The sequence below is a fragment of the Fulmarus glacialis genome, unplaced genomic scaffold, assembly GCF_000690835.1.
Source record: "Fulmarus glacialis isolate BGI_N327 unplaced genomic scaffold, ASM69083v1 scaffold6791, whole genome shotgun sequence".
In the NCBI taxonomy this organism is placed as follows: Eukaryota; Metazoa; Chordata; class Aves; order Procellariiformes; family Procellariidae; genus Fulmarus; species Fulmarus glacialis.
The window spans coordinates 1-17,757 of record NW_009193302.1 but is presented as its reverse complement, the minus strand read 5'-3'; the positions used below and the strand labels follow the sequence as shown (position 1 = coordinate 17,757).

Here is a 17,757-nt window from a genome sequence, read left to right as displayed (position 1 = left end):
TTCCCTGTTTTTTTAAATAGTGGTCATATTCCCTGCTAGCTGTCACTTTATTAGTTTTTTCATACTGTCTTCTCAAAGCCATGGTTATAGAAATTAAATACTGCAACCTGATCATATTATAATCCAGTTTAGGTGTCACTAATATGTATTTGACCAAATTATGCTGTTATGATGTGGACAGTTATTGTAGCAGTTTTGAAGACCAGGAGTCTGATTATCCAAGGGGAAGAAGATCTTTCTCCAGGACCCTTATTTATCAGTGAGATTTTCCTGGGGTTTCGAGATGTGTGTGTACTGCACCACTAAAAGATTAGGGCCCAGCACTGCCTGTAATTTGGGAGTATCCAGATGAGGACAATATTCTTCATATTCAGTATTCTATATAGAGCAACTTTTTAATGTGCTTGGGTGCTTATTTATTATTATTCTGTTCTTAGGCTGTATCAGGAGAAGCTTCCAAGCAGCTCTCCTTGCATCCCCCAGCACGCACGTGATGTCCACAGTGCAACACACAGTCCTTGCCCCAAAGAGCTGATAGTCAAGACAGGCAGGGAACCAAAGGCAAGGAGAAGAGAAGTTACTCATCTGAAGCCAGGTGCCAGAGCCTGGAGTAGAGCAGTGCTCTCCTGACTGCTCTCGCAGTGCCCCCGTGACCGGACCACACCACCTCTCCAAGGTGTGTGGTCTGTAATCATGAAGGATCATGTTGCACTTGTTTCATTTACTGTAAGAGCTGTTTAATTGCTCTGAACAATTACACGACTATGCTAAGAGATGAAATAGCTTGCTTGGGAATATTTTAAAGGTGCAATTTTTTCAGCAGGTTGCAGATGCCGTTTGGGAAGAGAGTTAGCATGGAGGTTTTAATGCACTTCAGCTCTTTTGGAATATAGGATACTTGGGCCTCTTCCACTTGCAGTCACTTCTCTTACGTTTTTTTAGTTGCTTTTTATTTTACTATATTCCACCTGCAGTTGGCCTCATTTAACCGACATGGTTTAGGTGGCTATTAAGAATTTTAAAAGAATACCAAAATGCTATAGCAGTTAGCTCAAGTCCTTTGGAATGTCTTACCAAAAAATCCCCCAAACGTGGGTCTGTCTCTTCTGAAATGTAACATTAATTAATTCCCACGTTCTGTCTGCTGCTCTTAGTCCCTCCAGATGTGCTACTAGGAATAGACTGGCTCCCTGGTTACAAGCCATCTGGGCTCTGTAAACTGATTTGCACTTATATTAAACAATAAGTGAACAGAATGCGGAAGAGTTATTAAAGCAAATGTACATTGCTTATAAATCTCAAAGTAAAATATTAAAATGTAGTAAACGGGAATGGAATGTGCAAATGAAGACCTGCTTGGTTTTAATGAGTTTAGCTGTGACCTTCTCGATTTCAACCAAAAGAAAAGAATTTTATTTTACTCTTTTAAAAAAAAAAAAAAGAAAAAGAAACTATAAAACTGCTTACAGAAGTATCTGAGACAAAAACAAGGAAATATAATGTTCTAAACTTGACTGGTCCAAACCACTCAAGCTGCTGTGACAGCTCATAAAACTGAGAGTAGTTTTTAACTGGACTCTGTTTTACATTGCCAGAGTGAATTTTCCTTGCAGGAAGTAGCCAGAAGGTTTATTTAGTTTCCAGACTGCTGCTTTGATCTTTCCATTCTGTCACTTCTCGGGTTACATAGCCCTTTTTCACTGCAGTAAATCTGCAACAGTTAATGAGAATAAAATTTCCTCCTTCTCACTGATCGCATGCTGTTAAATGCCAAACCACAGCCAGCAGCATATTTGCAGAATTCAGCTGCACTGTACAAAAACAGCACAATCAGTTTAATCTTGTTGTTTTTGTAATTCATTTTATTGAGCTTTCCTTTTTCAAGTGACCTATTTTGTCAAGAGAAGTGGTTGCAAGGCCAGACCTGGAAGAAAGATTTAAAACTGTAATAAAGTGAAGGGTGTTTTGTATACTATGTATAAGCATGCTCACAGGATTCAAAAGTAAACCTATAATGAGTAGTTTTAAGAAGTCCCACATATCAGTGGGATATTTCTTATGGTTATTATCTGAACTGAACATGTGCTGCGAACAAGTCTCTAGTATAAAAATTAATGTAACATATCAAATCAATTTATTTGCCAAATAGTTAAAATTGTTTTGATTCTAAAATTTAATTCTCAGAATCTGTGTTTATCAGCTTCAGCCATTCAAGTATGATGACTGAACCATGCTTTTCTCTTCCCTCTGGAAAACTCATTTATTATTTTTTTAAATCTCATGGTTTTTAAAACAAACAACCAAACAAAAACCCCAAACAAAACCAACTTCTAATTTACAGAGTTTATTTGCCTTCTGGGTTTTGAGCTTTTTAAGTTTTATTTTTTCCAAGACTCCCTGCCCAACCTTTGGCCTGGAAACATTTTATTTTTTGTTCATTTAATTAAAGTTGAAATTTTTGCATAATAATGCTAGTTCGAGGTACAGATCTCCAAGAAAATGTTCCACATCTGTATTTGTATCTGGCTTGTTCCCTAATATATCCAGTGTTAGCCCTAAGAAAGAAAGCAGTAAGAGACATTGAGATTTATTTCGTCCTTGGTTTACGCTAAAATCATCACTGATTTGGGATAGATTTTGACAAGATTTCACTAGGGCCCTGTGTTGATATATCAAAGTGGTTGAAATCTGGACAATCATCTATGGTGGTAAAAAATACTTAAAGTTTATTCATCGGTAATAATGCTCCAACTGCATTTGCTGTATGCGCTCTAGTGAGCACTGCAAATCCCCTAGTAATGTTAACTTTCAGAAAAGACTTTGAAAGCTTTTATTGGCTGCAGCTGTAAGTCAAAGCAGAACAGATTTTTTGACTCTCCCTCCCTCCTTCCCTCCAGCATCTGGATTATCATCCACATTGAGTTGCCTGGTTCTTGGTGCTGAGCCCTGGAGACAGCACAACTATCAGCTAGTAACCTGTTGGCATGGCTTTTCTGGGTATTTGTGCACAAAAGGGAACTTTTTCCCCCATTTTTATTGAAGCGCAGAGCTGAGTGGCAGTGCTTGGACTTGAGGAGCTTGTATAAATATTTAAAGGAATAATTCTTCAGTGACAAGCGCTTCAACACAGGGCACTGAAAACTCGCATTTCCAGTTCAGCTGTTTATCTCAGAGTACGTTTTCACAGTGACCCTGCTCTGTAATCTAGCACAGGAAGCAAGAAACGCTTCCTGTCTGGAAACGGGAAGGCTAGTCAGAAGCCTGTGGAAGACGTGAACCAGATCCAGAGCTGATCTAGTGAGTGACACCAGTCACCTCTATGAAGTTGCCACTTCAGGATCTTACTCTGCTCAGGCTGTTGGCTGAAGCTTCTGTACCCAACATAACACTGACATTGCTGGAGCTCAGTAAAAGAGATGTTTGAAACCTTCCCAAGCCAGACGTATTACTAGTTATATTACTAAGGCAATGTACTCTTCAATTTATGGAGTTGACACAAATACTTTGGACTGTGCAAGGAGAGAGGGGGAGGGAAGGACACCATATTTGCTTTTTATTGCCTGCTCCTCAGGGCTTTTTTATTTGTTTTAGTTCTTAATTAATTTTTAAGAAATGGATGTATCTAATCAGTGGGTTTGGCCAGTTGTTGAGCCAACAGCACAGGAGATGTTTCTGTCAAGCTTATAATGGAAGGTCAGAACTCTGGGTTTCTGTTCCAGCTCTGACTGTGCACTTGACCTTTTAACAAATCCTGTACAGAATAGCTGAGAAACTCCCATCTGCACGGCAGAGCTGTGAGCCTAGGTGAGGGAATGCTAGCGAAGTTATCCCGATGCCCTTCAAAGAAACAGGACAGCTATATGAAACAACTTGAGTTCTTGAGTTGTTATTTTGCCCGCAGGCTCTATTCTCGATTTTTTGCCTTTCTAGCAGATCAGAAATACTCTTTTTTTCTTCTTTGAGGGGTGTTACAGAATAAGCAGAAGTCTTTTCTATTTAAGTCAGTCTAATTTGAGTCTTCTCATTACTGTAGTTTGTCACTTGATGTCTTCAATGTTTGGGGTGTTTTTTCTCTCAACACTCCATCGGGGAAACTGAGGTCATGGAGAAAAAGAGCAACTTGCCCGGGATCACACAGCAGGTAACTGACAGAGGAAGAAACTGAGCCCAAGGCCCAGGCTACTTTCACAGAGCTGGGATGGCAAGCTCTACGGCTTTCAAGCAAGGCTCTTACCGAATTTGGCTAAGCAAGGTCATTTGTTTTTCATTTCAGTGCTTTCTTACTGTTCAGTTGGGAAATATATTTTTTGTTTTTTTTTTTTTTTTTTTTTTTTAGACACTGCCTCCCCACCAGTGAATTTTGGCATGCTTATTGCTTGGTGCATAGCTGAAGCCTGACACAGAAGACACAGTGCTCATTTCTCCACAATTGTCAGATTTGCGTTTGTTTATAATTAAATAGCAGAAACAGCAGTATTGTGCTGAGATACAACTGGGCACCAAGTACAGAAGCAACTGGAAACTTTAAGTAATTAAGTGCACTGAAGAAAGCTGGATCACATGGAAGGAGAGACATGATCATGTCCATAAAAGCTGTATCATGATGCACAAGGGAGATAAAGTATTATTGTACAGGTTCATTCTGACATTTTCTCTCTCTTGAGCAGATACAGTATTACTATTTAAGGAGCATTAATATTCAGTGCTAATGTATGGACTTAGTACAGTCACAGTCCCTGCCACAAAACTCGCCTCCCACTTGAGCTTGAGGGATAGAAAGCATGGGAAAAAAAGCTTCACAGATAGGGGAGAAAAAGTTGGGGCCATGAGAGGCAGAATTTAAGAGACTTGTGGTTTGTAGTTTAACGTCATTACCAGTAGTGGGAGAATCTACAGTTACAGGATATTATATAAAGAAACATTGTTTTTTCTAAGGCTTCTCAGTTGTATGCTGTTTCTCCATAACCCATGGTTTGTGCTGTTACTCTGAAGGACAGAAAATTTATGGTCAGTGAAGCAAAACCAGAGGTAGCTGGCACGTAGAAGTAAATAAGATCATCTTCTCAATTGCTAGACTCTAAGCAAGGGGAGGAGCAACCAGCTTTATGCCACCTACTGATGCCCTCTGCTCCTTCTTGACCGGTGTTATGAAAATGGTATCCCATCCAGCTGGTACCTGCAAAGGACTAGCTAACTATTTCTTACCTGAAGATAACTTAAGAAGCTGGAGGTCTGTGTTTGTTCTATGGAATTAAAAAACATTTCCCACCTCCTGTGCTCGGATGCACACCGTGCCTGAATCCTCACTGTACAAGTGAGGGTTGAGGCTTGGATGCCCCCAGCTCCCCTGCCTTTCCGTACCCTGGTGTCTGCGCAGAGGAAACCTGCGGAGGGAGGCAGGGAGCTGCAGCATTCGCTAACCAATCTCCTAATCTGGCTAGCAGGGCTGCAGCCTCTGCTGCATCCCATATGTGATTATTCTGCCCTGCACTGCAATTGTTGTCTCAGACCTACAGTCTAGCACCTTTCGTCAACACTTTTTTAAAAAAAAAAAAAAGCCACTGAGAGGGGAGGAAAAAATACAGACTTTGCGGCTGGCAAACTCCTGTGTCTCTTGTTGGCAAGTATAGACAATAAACTGCATCTCAGTTGTACAGGTTATAACGCTGTTGTTGTCTTGAGATTAGAGACAGGTACCTCCTGAGGGAAAAATACAGCCTTCAGTATTCATCTGAATGTAACTTGTTCTGTCTGTTATGCACAGGAACTTGTGCATTAATCAAGCATACATATATACAGCGTTATAAATTACAGGGGTTTATGGCATAAGAGTTTAAAAGGCAATATAGGATGATAACTGTACCGTATGTTATCAACAGTGCTGTCACATGAGTAGATTCACAGAAGGGAAACATTAGGACTTCAAGGATGCGCTGCACAAAATTCTGAATGCCTGCCTGGGGGGAGGTGGGGGATGTTTTGAGAGTGAAGACAATGGTTTTTAGAAACCATAATATAAGGTGTATAAAGGGAGAAGGTACAGAGGAAACAGAGGGGTTGCTATGAACTGTACTGATGTCGGGCTTCTGAAGGATGCTCAAAGACCTTCTGGTTCAAACCCCATTTTCTGATACTCAGGAGAAGTTTTGCAAAGCTGCAGGTGTGATCAATGGCAGCAAGAAGAGGGGCCATGTGTAAACAGGGGCTGCATATTTATGCCTGCAAATAAACCCTCTCAGCAGTTCACTTGAGCATGTGGAGAACTTTGAGTTCCTTTAGGAGGTGGTAGGGTTGCTGATGAGTTGAGAGCTGTAAGTAGTGTTTGCTTGGTCTTACCAAGGTCAGAGGACCTAGTGAATTATAAATTTAGAGAAATTTTTTTAATAAAGTAGATTTTATTTTTAATAAAAATATAAAACTTCTATCCCCAGTGAGTAGCTGAGAGCCTCTCAGATATGAGGCTGGTATAAGCCTTGTTGATGCAGAATGAGGAGGGAGGATTGACAGGGTTTTAGAGCAGGTTTAGGATGAAAAGAAATTGTGGCTGTGGTGGAAGCATCGTATGTATTTAGCTTGGATTTCATTTTCAGTGGGCAGTGGCTTCAGGGTGCTTTAATTCTGGGCTTCCAGACATGAAACTGATAAGCTGCAAAGGATGAAATTTGGGCCTTAAACCCCGTAAGCTCCTCAACTGGTATTTCACCCTCTTGAGGTGAAGACTGTCTTCCTGGGCCACTTTCACCTGCACAGGCAGTCAGTCTCTTACAGTACAGTCTGGTACAGTTCTTGCCATAACGCTTCATGCCTCTTTCGTGAGTGTGCAGGCCTGTTTCCCAAGCAGTGTTTCTTGCGGGGATCGCTCTGAGATCCATGCATCCTACCGGGGGATTTCCAGTTGGACTTCAAGGGGTTAGTTTTGACCAAGAATTTCCCCAGTGACCCGGGACTTGCCTTTCTGCTTATGCTGGAGGAATTAGTACCTGTTTTAGAGCAACTTGTCAGCACCAGCACTAGTAACAGTGTGAACGCTAGTGTGGACAGGCTCAGGTGTCTATCGCATCAGGAAAACTTAAAGAAAGCAGCCTTGCTCTGTGGTCAGTCTGCACCCAGGTGCTAATTACCCTAGTTCAGACCAAGCTCAAGAGCCTGTCTTCCTGTACCGTGCACTCACGAGCAGCAAAGATACCTGAACGGGAACCCCAGCAGAGGGTTGCTGGCAGAGTGCTCCCTGTCTGAGGCTGCCAAGTCTTCCAGACATACCACAAAGCCTATCTGGTCTCTGAGGCTCTGGAGCGGGAGGGAGTTAAGGAAAGTAAGTATTTTGCGGACACAGTGGGATGCTGGCTAGCATTTCCTGCTGCGAGGGGGGACACAATTGGTCTTTACATTTTAAATTATGTCAGGGCACCTAGGATCCTAGATGGGCATATTAATTTGGATGTCATGAATCAGAATAAGTATCAATAAGCAGAGCTGTTAAGAAATCTCTCCTCACTCATGCACATCAGGAACGTTTTCCTCTTCGGCATGTGTTCTTCAGTTCCCCAGCAGTACAAGCAAATTGGAAAGTTCAGCTGTCATTTGGGGAAGGTCATAGATCACACTAGCAGCCTGAGTAATCCAAGAGGTTTTAAGTATCATAGCATTTAGTTTAAAGTGAAATTTGCTCTGACAGGGGCTGGCAGACCAATAGGAAAAAGAAATATTTGTGCTTGGAGAAGTGCATGTGTAGAGACCGCGAGTATAACTGATGGCTGGAAGTGATTTCAGTCTAAAAAAAACAAATCATTAAGAGAGTGCATAGGGGTAAAATACACAGTTCATATTTTAAAGGGTCTCAAAATGAACCAGCAACTGAGGTTAGCAGTACACAGTAATTAGCTGTGCTGTTCACTGTTTAACTCCATCAGCTCCAGGCGTGGTGGTAAACTTTGCACAAGAAAACAGTTGTGCTTTGACGACGTGGTTAGCAAGCACCAACCTCTCTGTGTGCATGCGTGCAATTTGGTAAGACAAAACTGCCTTAACTTGCAGATTAAGGCAATGGCAGAAGTCATTTATCTGAGGAGTTTGTTGTGGTGTTGTGTGATCTGTATCCGCTATACAACTACAGGGACCGCGTGCACTTCTGCTAGGTACCTAGTTGAACAGGGCTGACTAACAGGAGCAAAAAATACCAATTCGGGGATGAGTATTGTTGCCTCGATGGCATAATTATGTGTCCCTAAGTTTTTGGAAGACAGGCTGATGCTTGCTCAGCTGAGCACCGAGTTTCCCTGTAGATGCTGTATAAATAAGGCCAACAACACGTTTTTCCTAGGAGCCAGTTTTGAAGTCGATCGCTGCTATAAATCTAAGAACACATGGCACAAATCGTGATCTCAGGCCAATCGTTACCCAACAAGTGTTTACAGCTGAAAAGCTACCATCTTTCCTGGCTCTACCCTTCTGCTGTTCTTGGCAGAAGTGGCAAGGATTCATCAGGACTTGGTTTTTAAACCCCTGTCTCCACCTCCGTAGGTTATGCTTGCAGAGTCACAGCCCTTGGCCTGCCAGCCTCATGAGTAATCCAGACTTCAGTCTCCAGACGCGTTTGCTGTTTTGTTGCCCTACCCCTCAGTTACCTCCTGGGTTCAATAGCCTTTCCTTCAACTAAGAGGACAAGCTTTTTGCTATGGGCTGCCAGCGCAAACAATTGAACAGGCAAAGCTGGTATGTTTCAAGAGCACTAACATGTAAAAATGAAGCCAACTTTTTTTGAAGCATGGACAAGCCTTCATTTACTTAAGAGAAATATTTAGATAGGAGAGTGTGGTGATTTGATCAAGGTGTTTTAATGTGATTTTCTGTTCCTTTCTTTTTATTTTTTTTTAACTGTCCAAAGCAGTTATCAGCTGATCCATCTCCTCCAGTTTTCTGCAGGACACTAACATGTGTCTAAACCATTTGGAAATAACTGATACTCCTCAAAGTTTAAACTCTAGGGATCTTTACCTAATTACTTACACATTTATTAAAAAAAATAAAAAAAATGATTTGCTGAGAATGTGATTGAAACCATATTTTCCTGCTCTCGTTATCAATTTAAATACATTTAAAAGTTCTTTGAATAAGGATTACTAAGCTGGAAGTAGCTGGGAAAGCAGCTCTGCCTGCACTGATAGAGACCCATTGCCACCTTGTGGCTCAGTGTCGTTATTACACCTCACCCCCAAAAACCCGATGTTGTTTTAGTTTGGTAGTATATAATGGAGTGACCAAAATAAGTTCTTGAAACTCTGCAGCATCAAGAGAAGCCACCTTTACATTTAAGAAGAAAGTCCTGCTTATTTCAGGACAGCTCTCGGGCTGCTGTATTTGTTGTGTCCCTCTCTGCCACGGTAAGCCTGAGGATGGCTGCTGTTCTCTCCCCTGTAAGCCAAGGCCTGGCCCTACTAGCTTGACTTGCAGTCGGCAGCATCCCTGCCTACAGGACTCGCAGGCTCCAGCACTCACAGCCTACTCACTCACCTACAACGTCTTTCCAGAGTGAAGTTTTCAGTAGTTAGTAGTAGTAGAAATGCAAAGAGCCCCTATTCTACCATACTGGTAATAAAAACAACTTATCCACAACTAATGTTGTTACAGTCACAGAAAAAAACAGATTGAAAGATAAGCCCAGAAAAGCATTTTCTGTTAAAATATCTTTTCATTATAAATCAACTGTAGATGCTTTAAGGATCTTTGGAAGAAAACAATGGAATTCCTGAGTTTAAAGGTAGCCCTAAAGGGTCCTGCTTCTCTGCAGTGTTACATATGTGAGGTATCACTGGGAACTTGTAGTAGCACAAGAAAACTGGACTCTGCACTTCCACATCCCACTACGCCTTCTTTTAGTATATTATTAACTCCTAGTACTAACAGTACTGAAAGAAGTCTTTTAAAGAATTGGCATTGTTTTACAGTAGTTATTCAACTTCTTTGTTTTCTGAACTGCCAAACAAATTGGTCAGCTTCATGCTAGGTCTGAAGAGCTTTGTGGGCTCTATTCAGAAAGTTATACCTAACGGCAGCCCATGTGAGGTCTGTCTGTCTAATCCCTTTGCATACTGCAAATCAGTAACAGTGGTAGAAGCAGGGACCATCCCCTGACTAAGGTGAGTGCAGGGTTTGGTGTTTCTGGAGACGGGAGCTAGATAGAGACGAAGTAGCAGGCTTCAAGCCTGCTAATGAGAAAGCTGTTGCTTGCCAGGTACAAAGGAGGGACCTGGAGAAGGTGCCTCAGAGGTCACCAGCTCATTTCATAATGGGCTTGGAAAAGAGTAATATGACTTCGGAGTGGATACAGGAAGGAATGGGTGCCCAGAGGAAGGTGTGGAGCCAGAGCTTTGCATGTGTGTGTTCATGAAGCTTTGCACCACTGCAGGGTACGCCACGGCTACTCTGCTTCACTTTGCTGTGCTGAAGGGACTGATCAGCCTTTAGAGGCAGACTGATGGCTCTGTGTATGAGTTGTGAGACAGGGGCATTGCCAATTCAAATACAGACAGGCAGATGTGGAAACAGCAAAGCACTTCCAGGGCGCTGCATTTCTCAAGATAAATTCGGGTGAAACAGAATTACTTTCTCTGCAGTTTGGCTTGCTGACTGTGTCCCCTCCCTCTCAGAGGACAAATCTCAGCCTCAGACCTTCCACTTTCACATGATTATCAGAATATCCCATGAGTGATCTAGCTTCCTGAGAAACCAGGCACCAAGGATCCTTTTCTAGGACCTCATGGAGGCACAATCTGAGGAAAGTGTCTTTGCAAGGACAGAGTGATGGACATGGTCCCCCCCCACTTCAGCTGAGCCCTTTCAGTCCAACCGATTCAGCAGTGCCAGCTTTTTGCTGAGCCAGGGCCTGGGGCCCACCCATTGTACATCTTCTGGATGGGTCATTCTTTCCCAGCCTTGACTGTTGCATAATCCATGTTCCATATGTATAATTGGCAGTAATGAGGTTCAGCTTTTCCCCACTCCAAAAGCACTTTGGTTCTTTGTGTTTTGACAGTCTTCAGAGGGGAAGTTCAACTCCTTTCAATGCATCTTTAGTCAGACAATAAATCAGAATCCTTCTCCATTTGTCCTTCTACTGAAGTGGAAGTTAAAAAGTGACATAACTATGAATAGGCAGTAATCCAGTATCTTAGGCAATGTTCATTTTCAACCTCCTGCATGAGAGTTATTGTTAAGCATGAAATATGTGCCACTTTTCCCTATGCAGTTCTTGTGCTTTAGTATCTAATTCATTGCTGTGGGACTTCTTAGGTGCAAAAGATGCTGTTCTGTATGAAAAATGAATTATTCTGTCTCATTAGTACATAGCCTTCCAGTATATGATGAATTATTTCTGCCATTTGGCTGTCAATCTTGTATCCCACCAGAAACACTGTCCTTTGCTGAACTGTGCTGCTGTGCCAGATATTCTCACTTTCTCATTTCTAGCTGGTATTTTCCCAGGGGCTTCAGAAATGTTCTGAAGGAAATTAGATTATTCAGATGTGCTGTGTAGAGCAGGGTTACCAGTGGGCTTTGCAAGAAGCATGCTTGAAGCCTTTCCTGAAACACATGTTAACTTTAATGTACAGATAGAGAAACTGAGTCACAGAAGTAAAGTCCTTTGCCAGTAAATCCATAAAAGGATAGAAGAGATAACTTCTGTCTCTTCTGGGATTTCTGTTTGACCTGAAAGCCTTTCCTCGGTAGGAGTTGTGTTGATTTCTCTGCAGCATTTCTTTTCCCACAAAGGGAAGAGGAGACAGAACAGTGCTGGCTAGAAGGGGAAGATGGCTTGCAAAGTTGCCTCACAAAATTATCTCCGTGGCTGGAAGAGTTGGAGACACCAGCACTAGTGCGCTTTCCCTACCATACGAAAACCTACAGTTTCTCTCTCCTCTATTTTCTAGCATCGGAGTTGATGGATTTAGTCAATCACCAGGGGTTCCTGGCCGCCCAGCGACTGCTTATGGATACCGCCCGGATGAACCTTACTACTACAGCTACGGAGCACGATGAAACAGCCCGCTCCGCGGTCCGGGGTGCTGCCACCTGCCCTGGAGGAACCAGTGTGTGCGGGGCCTGCAGTATATCTATCCGTCGGTAATGCATGATTGTACCACGATGGGTCCATCGTTATGTATCCTTTGGTGTGTGTAGCTCCAGATAAACCTAGCCTTTCTGGGTCCAGTTTTAGTGACAGTGTTTACTCTTTGGTTGCTCTTTGTTATCATTTTTGTATAGTATTTGCTCTGTGACTTGAAAGCAAGAATTGGAAAGCTACTGGACTGGAAAGCGTCACATTATGTATATTAAGCTACTAATTTAATTTCTATTAAATATAAAAACCTGTGTGGTCAGCAGTAGTGAATGTGTTTCTAACCAATGTTTCGTTTGTTTTACAAGGCATTTAAGAAGAATGCTTCATGTGAAGTGTGTTTAACATGGACTGTTTCCCTCTCACACCTAAGTAACGGGAACACTGTTAAGCCCCAGCATCTCTTGGCACTGCCTTGACACATAGTTACCAAAGTCCAGTCCTGGGTCTGAAGCATTTAATAACGGAAAGATGGCACAGATTCACTCCCCTGGAGCTTCAAACATTTACAATCTAGTTTAAATGCTTGAAAACACTTAAAATTAGAAACTACACTACAAAAGAATACCCTTACCATAGTGTTTAAATAGAGTTCTGTGGGCTGCGAGAAGACAGCCACATCCTGAGGACTAGCAAGAGAAGAAAAACACTGTAACTTGGTTCAGAATCCAGATGCAGAGCCTTCCCCCCAGCTTCTCCATCCTAAAATGCAAATGCATCCTGTCCTGCCTGTTCACAGGGTTTAATTTGGATCTAAGCACAGATCATTGACTGAGCAGCAGAGACAGGCCAAGACACCTTCACGCTGGACTTGCAATGCAGTGATTGCATTAAGCCATGTTTTGAAACATGCTACGTGCAAACAAAATTTAGGCTAAAGCTCTTTTAAGTTGTGTACCCCACCCGTAATAGATACAAGAAAGCACACAGAAATGCCTTCTCTGCCACAGCCATCAAGACAGCAGTTCAAATTTTCACTTTTTAAAAGAAAACCTGCCTCCACCTCATCATTTTTTTTTTAATGGCTCTTGATTTGCAGAATTGTTCCTCTCCTATTCTCTCCCTCATTTCTGGCTTAAACAGAAAATAGACTTGGCATCAGGGGCTGATACTACTAAAACAGTAGCCAGTAATCCTGTACGACTGGTGTACGTGCTAGGAAGGTGATCTTCAAAGGCATAGAAGAAGTTGACAGACTATTAGTCTTATACTTTAAAAATACCTTTGAAATCAAGATTGTTTTGCAACCTTGCTTTATCTTTTAGAAGCGTGCAGGTGCTTTTATATGCACTGTCACTCACTATGTTTCATACTGCATGACTGGAAACAATTCTAAAATTAGCCATGGTATTTCTCACCAATTTTCAGCCTCCTCCCTGTGCTGGCTTCATGTTCATGGCTTCACTTACTGGAGGTAGGTGGAAGAACAGCATTGTCAAGATTAACTAGGGTTTTTTAAAATCATTTTCTATACAATTTTTAACTAATTCTTACACAGTTTCTTAGAAAATGTAAGATCTTACTAGAAGCACTGCAGAAAACTTGAATTAAACTAATGGGTTTCCAGTGTCATACCTTTCTAGATTCTTTCCATTGGTCTGAGCCCACACTTTATCTGCCCAGCAGTTGTGCCACATTTAGTTAAAAGATATTTTTATAGTTATAGCTGTGAGAGAAATTACCCAAACTGCATATTCAGACGCAGGCTTTTCTTTTGAGACTGGCACTCGCTCATCAGGCTTTTCCAGAAAATTAGTGTGAAGTTATTTAAAGCAGTTGCCCTTCTCATGGAATGTGTTTGGGGGTGGGGGGGAAATGAAGTGGGTCCTTGGAGTATATACAAACTATCAATGAAACTGAAGGAGCCTTTAATTGGAAGCTTCAGGTTAATGAGGAACTACAGTTGAGCTTCAGCAAACGGGTGGGTGTCTGTAATTGTAATACAGTTGTGACCATGCTGAGAATAAATGGCAGTGGAAAAATCTCTGGCTGCATTTTTAGTATTCAATGTTAGGAGTTTATGAGAAAAGAATAAAAGATCAAGTATTTGTAGCTTTGCCTGGCAGCAGCTAAGAGAAGAACATCATTTATCTGCAAGCAGAGCTTGGTAAAAATTACTCAGCACTTAGTAGCCTGAGGACAGAGCCTGCTAGCCAAGATGAAAACCAGCTGTGCCACTATACTCTCTAAGGCAGGAGAGAGGCTGATTTTCCCTTTAATTACAGTTCCTGAGCCAGAAAGGGAAAAAAGATATGAGCACATAGACTTTTCAATCTATATCACATTTCCTGTGGGTGTCAGAGGGAGAGTCTGACCCGTAGGGTAACTTTTTAATTATCTGTATTTATGGATTCAGTCCCTGAGTACTGTATCCTGCATAAAATGGGACGAGGAGGGATCTGCTTTCTTTTAGCAACTTCTACAACTTTTCTCCTTTCCTCCTTTTCCTGGTTTCTCTCCCTGGCTTTGTATAGCTCCTCTTTTCCTTCCCTACAGCAGCAATCCCTAACCATTCCAGGAGTATCCTCTTTCCCAGTCTTCTGCTAATTAATTAATGAGTTTGGTTAGGCAGGTGTTTTAGATATAATTAGGCTGTAAAGTTAATAGCACAATGAAATAAGCATAGGCTGAGAAGGTCATACGTCTGTTAGCTATTATTCAGGCTTTCTGCAGATGTACAGTATCATTTCAGTGAGCAATCTACTTAATGCAGCAGCCTAAGATCTTGTTTTAAATTACTATTTGTACCACACTAGTACTGAGGCGCTTACTAGGGCAACAGAGGGTGGGGAAAAGCAAAAGTAAACAAATATCCTTAGCCTACAGAGCTTATAAAGGACCGGATTCAAAGTCTTTTAAATATCGGTGTGTGCGTGGAGCTGTCTGATAACAGTTTAACATGTGCATTTAATTCTGAAATAAAACTGCCGTGGTTCTCTTTAATTTAATTCACTCTGGATTAAATGAAACAGGAACAAGATGTATCTTCTTCTGGAATAAGTAGGACGAGCTCTCTTTAGATAACCAGAGATTTCAAGCCCCTCTGGCAGGTTCTTTAATGGAATTCCTGTAATACGCCAGTGGTAAGCTCAGCTGTCCACTCTTCATGGGAGAAGGCTGAGAATAGCTACAGCCTTCATTCCTTCCAAGGCCATCCTCAAGAAAAATAAAACACAGTGAAGCTGACTTACTGGTGCAACTTAACGTTGCAGCTGTCAGCCCTTAAAGTTGTTGTGATCTGCTCATTTTTTCTTTATGAGGTTCAGGAGAGAGCTCTGAGGCAACAAGATTGGTACTGGAGCTGCTTGCCTGCGCGGGCGGTGGAAGAAAGCGCTGCACTGCATGTAGTTCACAGGTAGACGGTGATGTTTGCAACCGGTCAGATAGAAACCCACTTGAATGAGAACGTGGACTTCTCTGGAGTTGCTATGTTGGGGTCCCTGCCCCCTAGAAAGAGAAACCACTTCTGTTTATTAAGAAATTGAGTACTCCAGAAATATCCTTAGCAGCAAAAAGCTACTGTATTGTAGTTGTAACTAGCATGACTATGGGGCAGGAGGACACCATTGGAAGAGACATGGGCTGCAATTCAGGTTGGTGCTGGGAGCACCACCCCAGCTCTGTTTCTTCCCTCTGCCTTCTCCAAAGGCTCTGTGGCCTGGAAGAGGAAGAGCTGGGAAACAGAGCGCTCTGTAATCCTGCTAGTTCCCTGTCTACTCTTTCTTCTTCTGCCCTTGAAAGAGAAGGAAGGAGGTTCACACCTGCCTCCTTAGGTCCTGAGTTACCCTCTGGAGAAGCCTATGTTGGCTGTTCTTAGGAAAGGCAAACTGCGAAGTCTGAAGGGCAGAAGCCCAGCTCCTGTGTCTGTCCAGCACTTAGCACAGCAGGGCCCTGAGCAGGGTGCACGCCTCAGTACCTCTTCAGTTTGAGTGAAACAACGGACTCGCACAGGAAAAGCGGATAAAGGGAAGGAGTGCTTCTCCACAGAGGCAGCCCAGCAAAGTAAATATGCTGTAAATGATGCAGAGCAGCCAAGGTTTGCTTTTTTCCTTGAGAGCCACGTGAATTACACCACAGCCCGAAGCCTGTGGCCAGAGCCAAGTGCTGCGAGTAGATATCAGTTGTTGCTTATTAAGATTTTTTTTGTCTTTACCTGCAGTTGTTCAGGTCTTCCAATCTTCTGCCTTTCCCCTGCCACAAACACACACGCACACAGAGGGCATATAAATCCTCACTTAGGCCCTTGAATAAACTGTGGCAAGAAATGCCCACAGTTCCCTTTATTTTGCACTTTGGGGCCAGGGTCTTTTGTCATGACTGTTTGCCCCATTTGGGCCAAAGACTTCAGATCTTTCCTACCTTTGAAAGAGGGAGGTGGCGTATCTGAACTTCATTTTAGTTTCTGTTCCTGTATGCATTATGTCACCCCGTAATATACGACCTACTTTGCCTCACACACTACATAGGATCCATTCTACTTTCCTGCACCCTCCTCCTCCCATCATCGTTCTGCTTTATTTAAAAAGCCCCAGATCATCCAGCTGCCAATATACCCCTCTGCCAGAGGAGCGGACTCCTAGCGCTCTGCCCCGTTGTTAACCCTGACGGGCCAGCTTATAGACCTCCTAGTGCACAGCAGTGGAAGAAAGCCTTTCTCTTTGCTTGCCTAAACAGATCGTGAAGCCTAGCTGAACAGGGTTTGGGTGTGGATTTGAGGGGATCCCTTTTTCTGTCCAGATACCTGTGGCTTTGTTGTGCTGAAGGGACTCTAGCATAAAGGAGCCACTGGCCAGCAGACCTGTGTCTCTGGGAGTATCTGCACTGTCCACACTCTGGGCAGGGACTGGAAGGCTTTGCTAGAAAGGGGGGAAAAGAATATACTCTACAAAGTTCATGCCAGATTTTACAGCACAAAATTTAATGCAGGCTAAACTCGTGGAGTTTAGTTACTAAAGAAAGCCAAGGAGTTAGCACAGCTTAGACCACCTTTGTTAAACACGCTGCCATTGCCATTAAATCTTTGTCTAGACAAGGCCACGGGTATGGGGTGTGCTGCTGGGCCCTGCTCACTCTAAGCGTTAGGTTCAAAATGATTGAGCAAACCACATCCTAATGCCCTGGCGCTGCATGAAACTGGAATAACACTGGCGATACAAAAATAGTGTGTGAAAAGCCCAGACCTCCCACTGCACTATAGTAATTCCTTTCAACATTTGTTCTGCTGTCCAAAATACTCACGTGAAATCTCTCCCCAGAGTCACTTTACTCTGCAGCATAGAGAGCAATTAGTTTTAATGGCATTAAATAGATCTCCTTATGATGCACGACTTACACCACCAAAGCAAACGCGCGGGGCTCGGGGCGATGGCGCAGGGGGATCTGTTAGATGGACCACCTGCCTCGCGTACGCAGTTTTCACCCTCTCGCCCGCCCCTTGTTTAGGCTGGTGGGGAAGCTCTTGCTTCGTTCCCTACAGCAGTGGTGTGGGGGCTGAGCGGGGAAACTGTGGAAAGAAATGAGCTCAGTAAACGCAGCCGGGGACAGGAGGCGGCTGTAACATCGAAGGAGGGAGACACCTATTCCCCGAGACCCATAAATCACAGGCAGCGTAGCTCGGCAAAGCAGGTTCAGGCGGTGGGTCT

The 17,757-nt window shown here is 42.9% G+C and overlaps 1 protein-coding gene across 1 annotated transcript in view; it reads left to right on the top strand.

Annotated features, from left to right (window-relative positions):
• KIFAP3 (kinesin-associated protein 3) overlaps positions 1–12,036 on the top strand; it is a 65,743-nt gene extending 53,707 nt beyond the window's left edge. Inside the window, 1 exon segment of the mRNA XM_009587389.1 lies at positions 11,928–12,036. Within this exon segment, the coding sequence (XP_009585684.1) occupies positions 11,928–12,036 (109 nt within the window).
• Positions 12,037–17,757: the final 5,721 nt, after the last annotated feature.